The 14,846-nt window shown below is 36.1% G+C and overlaps 2 protein-coding genes across 4 annotated transcripts; both read left to right on the top strand.

Annotated features, from left to right (window-relative positions):
* On the top strand, positions 1-4,469 carry LOC113066830 (hereditary hemochromatosis protein-like). Of its 2 annotated transcripts, none has more exons than XM_026238882.1 (6): positions 1-422; positions 1,640-1,882; positions 2,455-2,730; positions 2,828-3,097; positions 3,335-3,451; positions 3,652-4,469. In XM_026238882.1, exons 1-6 carry the CDS (start codon positions 365-367, stop codon positions 3,675-3,677), a joined length of 990 nt encoding a protein of 329 aa, XP_026094667.1. In that variant the 5' UTR covers positions 1-364; the 3' UTR covers positions 3,678-4,469. The 2 variants fall into 2 exon arrangements, with proteins under 2 accessions (XP_026094667.1, XP_026094666.1); XM_026238881.1 differs by having other exon boundaries at positions 3,627-4,469.
* A 3,594-nt stretch (positions 4,470-8,063) lies between these two features.
* LOC113066829 (class I histocompatibility antigen, F10 alpha chain-like) lies at positions 8,064-11,689 on the top strand. Of its 2 annotated transcripts, none has more exons than XM_026238880.1 (7): positions 8,064-8,248; positions 8,456-8,635; positions 9,284-9,559; positions 9,656-9,925; positions 10,164-10,283; positions 10,369-10,398; positions 10,542-11,689. In XM_026238880.1, the coding sequence occupies exons 1-7, from the start codon at positions 8,191-8,193 to the stop codon at positions 10,571-10,573; spliced, it is 966 nt and encodes a 321-aa protein (XP_026094665.1). In that variant the 5' UTR covers positions 8,064-8,190; the 3' UTR covers positions 10,574-11,689. The 2 variants fall into 2 exon arrangements, with proteins under 2 accessions (XP_026094665.1, XP_026094664.1); XM_026238879.1 differs by having other exon boundaries at positions 8,456-8,701.
* The last annotated feature ends 3,157 nt before the right edge of the window (positions 11,690-14,846 follow it).

The raw sequence follows: 14,846 nt of genomic DNA, 5'->3' as shown, positions 1-14,846 counted from the left end.
CGGTCTATGGGAGTGTCGCAACTCTGTTTTTTCATCGGCTCTGGGTACAACCATAGACAGTAAAAGTGTCCTGCGTGTTTCGCCGAAGTAGCCCCGATGACGCTCAGGAGAAACTTCTTAAACCTAAAATGACGATTCGACAAGATTAGATCTCTTGGATTTAATGGACACGGTGACGGATCACGCAGCAGCAATACCACACCGCAAGTTTACATAACATGAAGTGTCCCAGCTGGAACGGTTCATTGCATATTTCACCAGATGATTCTCAAAACTTGAATTTTCAAAATTCTCTGCGATTATAAAAAACAACATATGTATGTTCTAGGATAAGATTATCCTAGATGTTTTCATCAAAAGCAAAATGAACACAGCCTGTGCCTTTGTGCTTTTCCTTTTGCTCTTGGTCTCTGTTTCAGCAGGTATGATTTCGCCTACTTGATAAAGAAACACGTTATTCACATGGAATTCATGTTATAGCATTGCGCAGTTGCCTTGAGACATTAGTTATAATGTAATAGAGTAAGAAAAATACGGCAGTAGCTATTTACACTAAGTGGAATTATTAACATACTTTCTTAGCTTTCCTATTTACAGTAGGCTAAGTGCAAGTAGCACTTATAGTAAAAATGTATAGTGAAAATCGCGATATATTCTATTTACCATGTAAAAGTAGCAGTTGTTTGCAAAAGGCAACAAGTGTAAATAATAATTAGATGCTAGTTATACTTTATAATGGCAGAAACATTTGCACCTCAGTATTGTTATACATTAACAGGATGCAATAATAACAGATTGTAAATTATTATGTTTATTACAATTATAAATAGTTGTATCATTATTAAACACTGGTTAGGCACGTTACTTCCATTAGAACATTTTGTTCTAATGTGACATGTGATGGGAAAAGTGAGAAGAAAGAGATTGGCAAAAGCCAGACTCTAACCCAATCAATCGTGTTACAAGCTAGTTTTCCGTGCCCAAAACATTACTGCCTTGAAGCCATTATTCACATGTGTCCTTATGTGTTGATGGAGTGCGGAGCTACAGTAGATTGGCACTTAGTAATATACACTCCAAATAATCTTGTTTCCCATTAAGAGTATTTTTATTACCATATAATTTTACTTAAGTAAAATGCACTTAATTTAGATCCCCCCAGGAAACAAGACTAAGTATCTTATATAATTTTCTTGGGGGGGGGGGGGGTATAAGTGTATAAGTTATACTCTGAGTATAAGTTGACTTTCTTTCAGAAACGGGCTTGACTTACCCTGCTTTCTCGGGTTTCACAAAGCTCCCATTCTGAAACAGAAAACCTAGAGTTTCCATCATTTCAGGGTTAACATACTCAGAGTTTTCACTTAACCTCCTTTGTGAAATGGGCCCCAGATAGTCATCTTTAAGATGTCAGTTTTACATACGTTATAAATCATAAACATCTTAAAGATATTTTCTTAATGACATCAGATTTCAGATGACCAAACACTCTAAAACACATGTATTTCCGATGTAAATGCAGATGTCAAATAGATGTCTCTGTGATGTACCTGTGCTATCAGGTTTTAACATATGACACTAGAACCTTCCACTGATGAATTATTATGAATTATAACAAATATGTTGTCTGTTGTTTCAGGTTCTCATACTTTGACGGGGCTTGCAACATACATTAGAGAAAACGCATTTAGTGCTTCATTGATGTTGGATGACATCACTGTAGGATATTATGATTCAGAAACAAAGATCTATGTTGCAAGAGGAAATACTACAAACGAAGATGATGTCATAGATCCAAGTACCATCAAGGATGTAGGTGCAAATGTGCTTAATCATTTTCAAAAAATATCACATCTCCTGAGACCTGTCAACGAAACAGAAAGTAAGTTCAGTTGGCTATAGTGATTTGGCTCAGATATTGCAGGAATGGTTTATATCACTGTGTTTGAGGTTTATAAATGAAAGATCTGTAAATACATTAAGATGCATGAATATTATGTTAAGTAAAAAAGGTTAGGTTTTGTAACAAATACATTTTTAGTTTACGATAGATGTTAAAATAATTCAGCTGTGATTCACACTCAAATTCACGATTTATTTATTGTTATATTAGTTTGCAAATGAAGAACATAAAAAACATACGTTTTTGCTCACAGGCGTTCTTGCTTGCAGGCTTTCTTATCTCCACCCATTATTTAAACAATTAATTCTATTTTAACATTTATCTACAGGATTGACTAACTCACAAAACAGAAACGCATCAACTCACGAGTCTCATAATCCAAAACAAATAAATACATAAAGCATGCCAAATCGATTGTGCAGATTATTCTGCTGTGGTGACCCCTGCTGGGAGCTAGCTGAAAGAGAAACAGAGAGAGTTTATTGAAAGACTTTTTAAAGGTCTACTGAGGCCAAATGTGTTGAAATATCACTGTCTTTATTTCCTAACAGGTTATGTAGTTCATCAGGTGGTGACGTTTTGTGAACAGAGTGACAATAACCTTGGACAAATAACCACCAAAACCGCTTATCAAGGCTCTACATTTGATGAACTGCATTTTTTCAATGGCAAATTCACATATCAGCTATTTTCAAATTACACGGGACCAGAAAAAATACGGGATCTAGAACGGTCCAAGTCACGTCTTGAGAATTTCTATTACCCAGCCTGTATAAAAATGCTGAAGAATTACCTTAAAACAAGAGAAACTCAATTAAACAGAAAAGGTATAAATGATATCTACAACCAATAACCATTTTTGTTTTTATTTATAGTTCAAATTCCCTCATTACTATTTTTCTCTGCCCTTCCTTCCTTTTGCAGTGAAACCGCTAGTCAGGCTCACCCAGAAAGCAAACTCAGATTCTGGAAGGTCTCGTTTGAGTTGTTTGGCTTCAAGATTTTACCCTCGTCACATCAACCTGACCCTGTTCAGAGATGGGCAGCCTGTATCTGATCATGAGATCACTGGAGGAGTTCTGCTGCCCAATGCTGACGGGACGTACCAGATGAGGAAGAGTCTGGAGATCAGTGCTGCAGACAAACACAAATACACCTGCTCTGTCACACACCTCAGTCTGGACAACACTTTGGGTAATGAACTCTTACAGAAAACACAATTTAACAGTCAAAACAAAAACATTTAGGATCATTCTCTCAGTCTGTGGTTGATGTTTCAGAGTTTGATCACAGAAAACCATTTAAATCAGTCATTAATTCAGTTTTGACACTGATGATGGTAATTGGTAATAATTAGCAGCTGCGGTAATCAGATGTGAAGACATAAAAAATGTCTTTTCATTTTCAATGTTTTTTTATTTTTATATTTAGATTTCAGTGAACCGTTTAAATCAGTGATCCTCTCAGTGCTGATAGTTTTGGCTCTGGTGTTGGTGTTTGGGACTGGAGTCGTCATATATATATATATAAGGAGGAAGAGACGAGCAGGTAGGTCAAAAACTGAAATGAATGACTAGTTTTATTTAGAAAATCCTTGACTTTTATGAATAATTTATTACTTCTTTGTAGATTAATCTAGAAGTGGTTATTCTGCTGCATCTAGTTTATTAGTTTAGTTAAGTTTATTGATTTAAATGATTTTATTATCTTTTTGCATATTCAGGTCATTCATTAAACATTTTTTTCAGCACCCAAAGAACACGTTGAAACATGACTTCATGACTCAAGACTTGATGCTACATGGATGAACATCTTCAAAAAAATGAAAAAATAAGTTTTGACAGTTGCTTGGCTTTATTATGAAGTAACAACATGAACAATATTGTTAGTTTTTATGTGCCGTTTTAACAATTGTCTTTAAAACACATTGTGATCTTCACACATTACAAGTGACGTGCAAGATGGTGCCTGTGTGTTTGTCGGTATGCCATTTATCTCGTCAGTTTTTAGATATCCATTCAGGACGGTGACGAATCTGCTTTCTCTGCTGTTGTTAATGCTTTGTGCTGATGCTATCATCACCTATAATCACCAAGTATTACCACACATCAAAAGTTTGTTAGAGAGTCAACCCAGAGACTGTCCCATTGTTACTCCTCGTTCTCTCGAACTTTGTCCTTTAAACTATTTTTTTTTTTTTTTTAGCTCTATGAGATGTGTTGGAAAAGGAGGTGGAGTGGCTATGGTTTTCAGGAACTGGTTTAAATCTCAGTCCGTCTCTGTCAGGAACTTTTCTACTTTTGAATCTCAATGTGTTAATATATATTCTGCTACTCCGTTATTGGTTATCCGTTTTGGTCTACAGGCCCCGAAAACCAGATAAAGGTTTTATAAAAGCGATTTCTGTATTTGTTTCTCATATTGTCACATTATACCTGAAGGACATTACTGGACCCTTGCTGGATCCTCTTCAGTTTACCTGAGCAAACGGGTCTGTAGATGATGCAGAAAACATGGGGCTGCATTATGTTCTGCAACATCTAGACACACCAGGGACTTATGTGAGGATCCTGTTTGTGGACTTTAGCTCGGCCTTTAACACAATCATTCCTCTAAAGACCCCTCTGTCAAGCTCCTGAAGTTTGCAGACAACACCACACTCATTGGCCTCATTCAGGACGGTGATGAATTTGCTTACAGGCAGGAGGTTAAAGAGCTGGCTGTCTGGTGCACTCTCAACAACCTGGAGCTCAACACTCTTAAAACAGTGGCGATGATGGAGGAGTTTAGGAGAAACCCCCCTGCTGTCCCCCACTCACCATCATGAACAGCAGTGTGACTGCAGTGGAGTTATTCAGGTTCCTGAGCACCACTATCTCTCAGGACCTGAAGTGGGACATTCACATTGACTCCATTGTGAAAAAGGCCCATCAGAGGTTGTACTTCCTTCGCCAGCTGAGGAAGTTTAACCTGTCACAGGAGCTGCTGGAATAGTTCTACTCTGTCATCATTGAATCCATCTTCTGCACTTCAATAACTGTCTGGTTCAGCTCAGCTACCATATCTGACCTCAGAAGACTACAGATGGTAGTATGGACTGCTGAGTGAATCATTGGTACAACCAGGGCCGTAGCTGGGGTCAGCGGGGCCCCGGTGCAGGTTGTACCAGTGGGCCCTGTCTGAAAGTGTTTGATTTGTATGTTCGTTCTGTTTATTTGTTTGTGCTATTTACACAGTGTTTACGTTTTTTTTTTCAAGCTTGTAAGTGTCCAGGTACATAAACTGAGCAATTAAATGTAAAATACCACTGTAAGAAATAAATATACAGTCAAACCTAAGTTTATTCAGACACTTTCAACATTTCTCTCATTATCAGTTTATTTGCTATAGTTAAGAAAATGGTAATAAAAATATTACAAGAACTCAGTCACACACACACACACACACACACACAATTATAATCCTTGCAATAGACTAGTATGGAAATGTTAGAAAGTATCTTGGGAATAGGTAATCAAAAAATGTGCACTGTACTCTTGGCTATAATGGTAGGATAATAGAAGGAATTATGGATTGGAAAGGTCTGGTGTGTATGATTAATTGTAGAGCTACTAGAATTGACTTGGCTCAGGGTAGGTGTTCTTATATTGATTTTACATTGGTGTCAGAATGTTTGGGAGGACTCTACCATACAAAGTGATCACTATTTGATTAGTTGTCAAATAGGTGTAGCTGTTAGTGAAGATTTAGAGGAAAAGATAGGTAGATGGAAATTTTAAGAGTTAAACAGGGAAATGGAGGAAGAATATAATGATAAATTATGTAAAGCATTGTACAGTACAGCTGAGGAGGTTATTGGGAAGAGTAAAGGGGAAATAAGAAATCCGTACCATGGTGGACTGAATTTTGTAACAAAGCAATACAAGCCAGAAATAAGGCTTTTAAAAAGTTTGGGAAGACGTTTAGATTTGATTTGATTTTATATAAAAAAAGCACAAGCGAATGTGAGGAGGGTAATTAAAGATGCTAAAAAGAATTACTGGAGAAATTATTGTAATTCTAAAGGGGAGGAGGTTAATGTCAGTGAAGTATGGGGTATGTTAAGAAAGCTGGGTGGTTTTAAGAGACATTTTGGAATTCCTGTTTTAAATAACGGGGAAAGAATAGCTGTGACTAATGCTGATAAAGCAGAAATGTTAGCAGAGGTGTTTGTTAAAGTACATAGCAATAATATATCAGAAGAAATGAAAATAAGTGGAGAAAACCAAACCAAATAAATGGAACATCCAAATATTAGGATTGAGAAAATGCCTTCCAATGTACATCTTGATGTGGAAATCTCATTAAATGAATTAAAGCGAGCTGTCGGTAGAGTAAAAAAAAAAAAAACCTTTGCCAAGAAAGGATGAGATATGTTATATAATGATCAAAAATGTATCAGATTTTTCTCTAAATTGTATTGCATCTTTTTAATAAAGTGTGGAGATCAGGGAGTCTTTCTTCTTCTTGTAATTACCGTTTTAAAGCCAGCCAAGAACAAGCATAATGCTGAAAGTTATAGACCTACAGTATAGCATTAATGTCAAAATTTGTGTAAATTAATGGAACGTATGATCGTGTGTAGAGAACTATATGTTAGAAGGAAAAAAGAGATTATTTCACCTTATCATATGGATTTCGTACAGAACGAAGTACATTATGCTGTTTTAGCTGTTTTAATTTAGAAACTGACATAATAAAGGCTCAAGTTAATAAAGACATGGTAGTAGGTATCATTTTTGACATCGAAAAAGCATACAGCATGCTTTGGAAGGAGGGGCTGTTAATAAAGTTTGAACAATTAGGAATTGAAGGCAGAATGTTTAACTGGATTAAATATTTTTTACTTAATAGTACTTGGGGCTTCATATTCCAGGGTATATAAAATGGATAATGGTACTCCACAAGCAAGTGTGTGCAGTCCACTATTGTTTAATGTCATGATAAATGATGTGTTCCAGAATGTCAAAATTGATATAGGAAGGTCTCTCTATGCTGATGATGGAGCGATATGGAAAAGGGGTCGTAATGTATATCATGTGACAAGAGTCATACAATCAGCGGTTAATGAAGTGGAATAATGGGCTAAAAAATTGAGTTTTTGACTTTCGGTTACTAAAACTCAGCTAGTTTGTTTTGCGAAGAAGAATCATATTCCATAAATAAAAGTGAAGTTATATGGACAAGTACTTGAACAAGTTAGATATAAGATATCTAGGAATATGGATGGATTCCATGTTGACCTTTAAGACACATAACAAGAAGTTGATTGATAAGTGCAAAAAACAGTAATAATGTACTTGGATGTCTAACATGAATAGAATGGGGAGCTAGTTGGAAATCTTTACTAAGAATATATAGTGCACTGATTAGGTCAGCAATTGATTATGGAGGCATAATTTATGGATCTATTTCTAAATCTTTGATTTAAAAGTAGAAACTGTTCAGGCACAATCTTTAAGAATATGTAGTGGAACTTTCAGATCTTCTCCAATATCAGCCATTTAAGTGGAGCTGGGAGAAATGACTATAAGTTTACGACAATTCAAATAATCTATGAATTATTGGATAAATGTAAAAGGGCATTCAGAATTACATCCAGTAAAGCACATTTTGAGGCTTCCTTGCCTCAAGTAGATTTTCATCTACAATATATGGTTAAGAAAGAGAAAACAATCTAATGAGGTTGTTGTTCAACAATATCTGGATCAAAATTACTCTTATATAAATTTCATAATAATGCTACCGGTTGGTTTATTTATTTATGGAATTTATTTATTATTATTATTATTATTATTTAGTTTTCTTCCTTCCCGTTAATGCTTCATACTCCAGTCCAGTTGGTGGCGGTAATACACCACAAGTTTGCTTGTCAACCGCCATTAAATCGTAGAAGAAGACTGGGGTAGCCATACAGGTGTTCTGCGTAATGTGTTTTTTTTTTTTTTTATGTTCTGCGTAATGTATTTGACCGAATTTGGCACCGATGACGCTCAGGAGCAACTTCTTAAACATAAAATGAATATTCGACAACATTCAGTTTCTTGGATTTAACGGACACGCGCACGCGGTGGCAAAGTCCACACAGCAAGTTTTAGAGTCGCGGTTAGGGCAGGTCGAACGATTCATCGCATATTTCACAAGATGATTCTCAAAACTTAAATTTTCTAAAATCTCCGTGATTATAAAAAACAACATTTATGTTCTAGGATAATATTATCCTAGATTTTTTTTTTGTCAACAGCAAAATGACCACGGCCTGTGCGCTTGTGTGTTTCATTTTGCTTTCGGTTTCTGTTTTAGCAGGTATGGTCTCACCGCATAGCCTACTTGATGAAGAAGCATGTTGTAATTTGTTTTGAATATTAATTTATATTATAGCATTGCGCAGTTACCTTGAAACTAACCCACTAATTTTACGTTGCTAGCGTGTGTGTGTGTGTGATAGGTTTGTATGCATTGACACTAGAGCCTCCCACTGATGAATTAATTAACAGATATATGTTGTTTCAGGTTCTCATACTTTGACGGGGCTTGCAACATACATTAGAGGAGAAAGTGCATTTAGTGCTTCATTGATGTTGGATGACATCACTGTAGGATATTATGATTCAGAAACAAAGATCTATTTTGCAAGAGGAAATACTACAAACGAAGATGATGTCATAGATCCAAATATCGTCAGGACTGCAGGTGCAAATGTGCTTAATCATTTTCAAAAAATATCACATCTCCTGAAACCTGCCAACGAAACAGAAAGTAAGTTCAGTTGGCTATAGTGATTTGGCTCAGATATTGCAGGAATGGTTTATATTACTGTGTTTGATGTTTATAAATGAAAGATCTGTAAATACATTAAGATGCATGAAAATTATGTTAAGTAAAAAAGGTGTGGTTTTGTAACAAATAAATTTTTAGTTTACGATAGATGTTAAAATAATTCAGCTGTGATTCACACTCAAATCAACGATTTATTTATTGTTATATTAGTTAATGAAGAACATAAAAAACATACGTTTTTGCTCACAGGCATTCTTGCAGGCTTCTTCAGTGTGATTCAATCCAATATCTCCACCCATTATTTAAACAATTAATTCTATTTTAACATTTATTTACAGGATTGACTAACTCACAAAACAGAAACGCATCAACTCACGAGTCTCATAATCCTAAACAAATAAATACATAAGCCATGCCAAATCGATTGTGCAGATTATTCTGCTGTGGTGACCCCTGCTGGGAGCTAGCTGAAAGAGAAACTGAGAGAGTTTATTGAAAGACTTTTTAAAGGGCTCCTGATGCCAAATGTGTTGAAATATCACTGTCTTTATTTCCTAACAGGTTATGAAGTTCATCAGCTGGTGACGTTTTGTGAACAGAGTGACAATAACCTTGGACAAATAACCACCAAAACCGCTTATCAAGGCTCTACATTTGATGAACTGCATTTTTTCGATGGCAAATTCACATATCAGCTATTTTCAAATTACACTGAACCAGAAAAAATACGGAATCTAGAACGGTCCAAGTCACGTCTTGAGAATTTCTATTACCCAGCCTGTATAAAAATGCTGACAAATTACCTTAAAACAAGAGAAACTCAATTAAACAGAAAAGGTATAATGATATCTACAACCAATAACCATTTTTGTTTTTATTTATAGTTCAAATTCCCTCATTACTATTTTTCTCTGCCCTTCTTTCCTTTTGCAGTGAAACCGCTAGTCAGACTCATTCAGAAAGCAAACTCAGATTCTGGAAGGTCTCGTTTGAGTTGTCTGGCATCAGGATTTTACCCTCGTCACATCAACCTGACCCTGTTCAGAGATGGGCAGCCTGTATCTGATCATGAGATCACTGGAGGAGATCTGCTGCCCAATGCTGACGGGACGTACCAGATGAGGAAGAGTGTGGAGATCAGTGCTGCAGACAAACACAAATACACCTGCTCTGTCACACACCTCAGTCTGGACAACACTTTGGGTAATGAACTCTTACAGAAAACACAATCTAACAGTAAAAACAAAAACATTTAGGGTCATTCTCTCAGTCTGTGGTTGATGTTTCAGAGTTTGATCACAGAAAACCATTTAAATCAGTGATTAATTCAGTTTTGGTCTGATGTTGGTAATTGGTAAAAATAAGCATCTGCGGTAATAAGATGAGAAGACATAAAAAATTTCATTCATTTCCATTTTTCCATTTTTTTTTTTTTTATTAGATTTCAGTGAATCAAAGAATCAACCTGTGATCCTCTCAGTGCTGATAGTTTTGGCTCTGGTGTTGGTGTTTGGGACTGGAGTCGTCATATATATATATATAAGGAGGAAGAGACGAGCAGGTAGGTCAAAAACTGAAATGAATGACTACTAGTTTTATTTAGAAAATACTTGATTTTTATGAATAACGTTCTTTTGATTTTAAAGATTCATCCAGAAGTGATTATTCTGCTGCTCGTAAGTATATTCTTTAAACCTCCTTTTTTTTTTTTTTATGAATGAATTAAAAAAGTTAAACAGCTAAAAAAGCTAAGTTTATTGATTAAATTATTTTATTATCTTTTTGCGTATTCAGATCTTTCATTTAACTTTTTTTTCAGCACCTGAAGAACACACTGAAACAACAGCGTAATCAAATGAAATTTCATGACTTGATGCTACATGGATCAACATCATCAAACAATCAAAAAAATGAGTTTCGACTGTTGCTTGGGTTTATAATGAAATAATATTATTAGTTTTTATGTATGCCATTTTTAACAGTTGTCCTTAAAACACATTGTGATCTGCATACATCACAAGTGACATCACAGAGGTGTCCGGATGAGGATTAGGAGAGAAGTTTACATTTCTTTGTCTCAACTTCTACTCATCCCGTCACACATTTCTATAGTTATCATGGTTTATAGACCTACCTGCCTCGCCGTTCCTGGGATGTGAGCTGTGCCTGATATCTGCCCATCATACCGGACCAGTGGCAGTCGGCCGATGTCTGCACTTCTCAATTGCATCTCCAAAGAAGGGGTGTGAATCTTCAAAATATTAAATCATTGAAGTATGTCCATCAGTCACAAGTAAAAACTTATGTCTCCCACGTTATGGTCTTGGCTATGGCCAGATCTGTGTCTAATTAAATCTGTGTCTTTTATTTTAAATTACTTTTTTACTAGACACAAATTTGATTTCTTATTTTTAACTGAGATCTGGACTGGAGTGGGTGAGTCGTCTGTTTTTGGTGTCCTTTAGTAAATAAATAATGTTGACGTTCGAGCACTCATGCGTTTACAGCAAATCCAAAATGCTGCTGCAAAAGTGATCAAGTCGGCAAAGAAATCTGAATCTTTGACTCCGTTATTCATTTCATTAAAGTGGTTGCCAGTATGACTTAGAATTGTCTATAAAATCCTGGTACTTGTCTTTAAGGCTATTTGTCCGGTTTGGTGACAATCTACACCCCCTCCAGATCCCTGAGATCAGAGAATCAACATCTGCTGTGCACTACCAGGACAAAATATAAACATAGAGCTGATAGAGCTTTCTCTCGAGCAGGCCCTAGATTGTGGAATGACCTCCCTCAATCTATTCGATCTGCCAAATCCTTATACATGTTCAAAACTGTCTTAAAACAACATCTTTTAAATTCAAGTGAAGAGCATTTTTAAAGGGGTTAGTGTTTATGTATGTTTATGTGCAGGCCCGTCGCGACAAGGCAGGCAAACCAAGCAATTGCTTGGGGCCCCGAGCTGGCCTGGGGCCCCAAGACAATGACTGGTTAAGAATAAAATGCAACGACACTGTGTGAGCGTCCCTTTGATCGTCAATGCAGTAACGTGTAATTAAACTGTTATCGGGATCCCCCTCAAGGGGGCCCCTCTCAGTAGTCGCTGACAGCAGCCAGCCAACCACGTGATCTCACGTGGTGGACTAATATCTGTAAATATTAAGGCCCCGTCCACACAGAGAGGGAGCTTACCCCAATCCGATCTTTTTTTTTCCTCGTCTCGAAATATCCGCATCCACACGAAACCGCAAAATGATGTAGTATACATCCCAGACCAGTATGTGGCGCTGTAATTCTGCCACAGAGATACACTAAAAACAGAGAAGAAGACTTGGACTATGCTCATAAACCTTGCGCGTGGTACTCAAACGAACATGGAACAATACATTTATTAATCAGTGTTAATGTTAGTTAATAAAAAGACAATTGTTCAGTGTTTGTTCATGTTTTTGTTGCTGTTATGTGACGTAGAGCTGTCTGACTAGGGGGAGACGTGGGCTGATGACGTCATCGTTTCAGGAAATATACGGATTAGCCGTCCAGACGAAAATGCAAAGACGGCGTTTTCAAATTTATCCACTCTGGGACCCGGTTTCAAAAAATAGCGGTTTCACCTTGCGAAAATGCCGGATCCGTGTGGACGAAACGCCTATACGATAAAAAATGTGTGCGTATTCACAGAAACGCATCTCCGTGTGGACGGGGCTTAAGCCGGAACAGTCTATTTAAATATGAATCCTGCATGTTCTGCGTGTCTCTGTTAATGAATGCAGCAGAAGCGCGACTTCCTTTATTAACACACACTGAAGAGCACCTGACGCTCGCGGTAATTTCAGTGTCTGCTGTCTCACTAAATAAGACAAGAACACATGAACAACATCTCCAGAACTGCTCTGACAGTCACTTCATGAGCATTTGACCGTTTGATTTGAGTAAAAGTTCTGTTTTAGACAAGTATTTGCCATAGATGTATTAGCCTACTATTGTTCAGCAGAATGTACATAGCCTTTCTTCCATGTTTTATTTTTAATAGTAAATCTCCATTGTTTACCAAAAAGCTAAGTTTGCTTAAATTTCAATAATTAAAATATAAATTAAATTAATGTTTTGTGTTTAATGTTTAATGTGCATATCAGAAAATGCTTTATTTAAAACCCCAACTGAATGGGACTTAAATGCACTTAATTCATCTGTAAACGTTATTGTCATTGTTCACAGTACAAGTACAGACAAAGAAACGATGGATAATAATTAAATGTTTATTTTTGATGTATGCATTGCATTCTATGCATTTAAAAATAATAAAATAAAAATGTTCTAAAAAAGGAAACTTAGTTGTTCATTTTAAGAGACCCAGGAGTCTTATTTTCTCTTACATAATTAATATTAATAAGCAAAAACACATTTTATCCGATTACTCGATTAATCGATGGAATTTTTGGTAGAATTCTCGATTACTAACAAATTTGAAAGCTACAGCCCTAGATGAAAGTGGCATAGCAAATAGCATGCTATACTATTCCACCGTGATAATCTATTTACCAAATGGGGGTTATGAAAACCACATAATAAATTCTGTGCATCAGGCTTGGGTTGTTTTTAAGCATTGGTAGTGAAAGCAGCTGCCTGCATCCCTTCCCTTCTAATATCAAAATACAGAAATGTTAACATATCTTAAATATTTCGGTAAACTTTATAATAAGTAAAAATACTGTTTGCTAACAGTTAAATGACAAAGATTAAAGATTAATTAACTATCAATTTACCATCTATTAATGATTGTTATTACAAAGTGTCTACCATCTAACTTATCAACTATGGTTTTGGGAAACGCACCCCTTAGCTGTTAATAGTGACCTCTGTCAATATGCTAACAGTGAAATGGTAAAACTTACTTCACAGGTAATTTCAGAATTTTTTTTCAATTATTTTCCCAGCTACACCATCATCTTCATCCTCAACATTAACAGATGCATCACTTCTCAGTGCTGATGTTTCCTCTATATAGCCAAGGTACCACAAGCTCTATAATTATAGCTGATATTCTGCACAGCCAAGAGTTTAAACTGATAAGTGTGTGCTGTCATATTATTAGAAAACAAAAACAGTGCAAATCACTATTGAATTCCCACCAAACTATTTTTTCAAGCAGTATTTGCACTGTAAACCTTTTTTATTTATATAAAGTGTGGGTGAACTTAAACTGTATGGCTATGCTGTAGTTCCTGTAGGCTTTGCGTGCGTGTGGGGGTCGGGCCCCCAAATTCCTTCAAACGGCCCTGTTTATGTGATGTGGATATAACTACCTCTGTCATTTTCTTGTTTTTTTTTCTTCTCTTTTTTTCTGTTTAACTTGTGATTGTAAAGCCCTTTGGGCAATATGAGTTGTATTAAATTGTGCTATATAAATAAACAAACAAACACTTAAATTTCATTTTATTTTATTTTTCAAAGAAGTGATTCCAGTGACCCTGTGGATGCCAAAGGGCCCCATGGAAAAAAATAGGATGTAAAGTTCAGTTCACTTATCTTTGCATTAATGTCCTTTTCACTCCAAAACTTTGAGAGTTGAGAGTTTGTTTACTGCCATTGCACTGAAAACTGCAGCCAGAATGATCAGATTTATTTTCACGATCACTATTTTACTTTCAGTGGTTGGACCAAAAGGTTGTTGTGAAATAATAAGATCTTCTTCTTAATATTATGCTCGTTGACTCATTGCCTGTTACTTGCATTCACACTTATGGATTGTTTTTATGGAGACGTACAGTATATTGCATTCACGTATCAGTTCAAGCATTTTCTTGATCTCACTTAAAATCTAGCTTATTGCTGACTCTTGCCTGAAATGCTGGTGTCAATACTGTGCAATGTACTCTGCAATACCAAGACATTTTTTATTCTACAAAACAATGATTCTGATGACCGGTGTGACAAATGATGAGCATGGGGAGGTTAAATGTGTCTATACATGGCGTAAAATTTTGTGTAAATTCCAGCGCTTGATGAAAATTTGTGTCAGTAAAGTATCTACACGCATCTTCTTGTTTCTTAATCTAAATTGGTTTATTCAGGTTTCCAAACATCCAACAAAACTATAAAAGCAAACAAAATACATGGATGA

Source organism: Carassius auratus, chromosome 50 (assembly GCF_003368295.1).
Source record: "Carassius auratus strain Wakin chromosome 50, ASM336829v1, whole genome shotgun sequence".
In the NCBI taxonomy this organism is placed as follows: Eukaryota; Metazoa; Chordata; class Actinopteri; order Cypriniformes; family Cyprinidae; genus Carassius; species Carassius auratus.
The sequence above is the reverse complement of the archived record's forward strand: the minus strand, read 5'-3'. Positions and strand labels throughout refer to the sequence as shown.

What these genes read in the sequence shown, in the direction of transcription:
- LOC113066829 (XM_026238879.1), top strand. Translation starts at nt 8,191, where the DNA reads ATGACCACGGCCTGTGCGCTTGTGTGTTTCATTTTGCTTTCGGTTTCT. An exon ending in ACCTGCCAACGAAACAGAAA is followed by an intron (nt 8,702 to 9,283) that starts GTAAGTTCAGTT and finishes ATTTCCTAACAG; the next exon opens with GTTATGAAGTTCATCAGCTG. An exon ending in AAGGAGGAAGAGACGAGCAG is followed by an intron (nt 10,284 to 10,368) that starts GTAGGTCAAAAA and finishes TTGATTTTAAAG; the next exon opens with ATTCATCCAGAAGTGATTAT.
- LOC113066830 (XM_026238881.1), top strand. Translation starts at nt 365, where the DNA reads ATGAACACAGCCTGTGCCTTTGTGCTTTTCCTTTTGCTCTTGGTCTCT. An exon ending in ACCTGTCAACGAAACAGAAA is followed by an intron (nt 1,883 to 2,454) that starts GTAAGTTCAGTT and finishes ATTTCCTAACAG; the next exon opens with GTTATGTAGTTCATCAGGTG. An exon ending in AAGGAGGAAGAGACGAGCAG is followed by an intron (nt 3,452 to 3,626) that starts GTAGGTCAAAAA and finishes TTGCATATTCAG; the next exon opens with GTCATTCATTAAACATTTTT.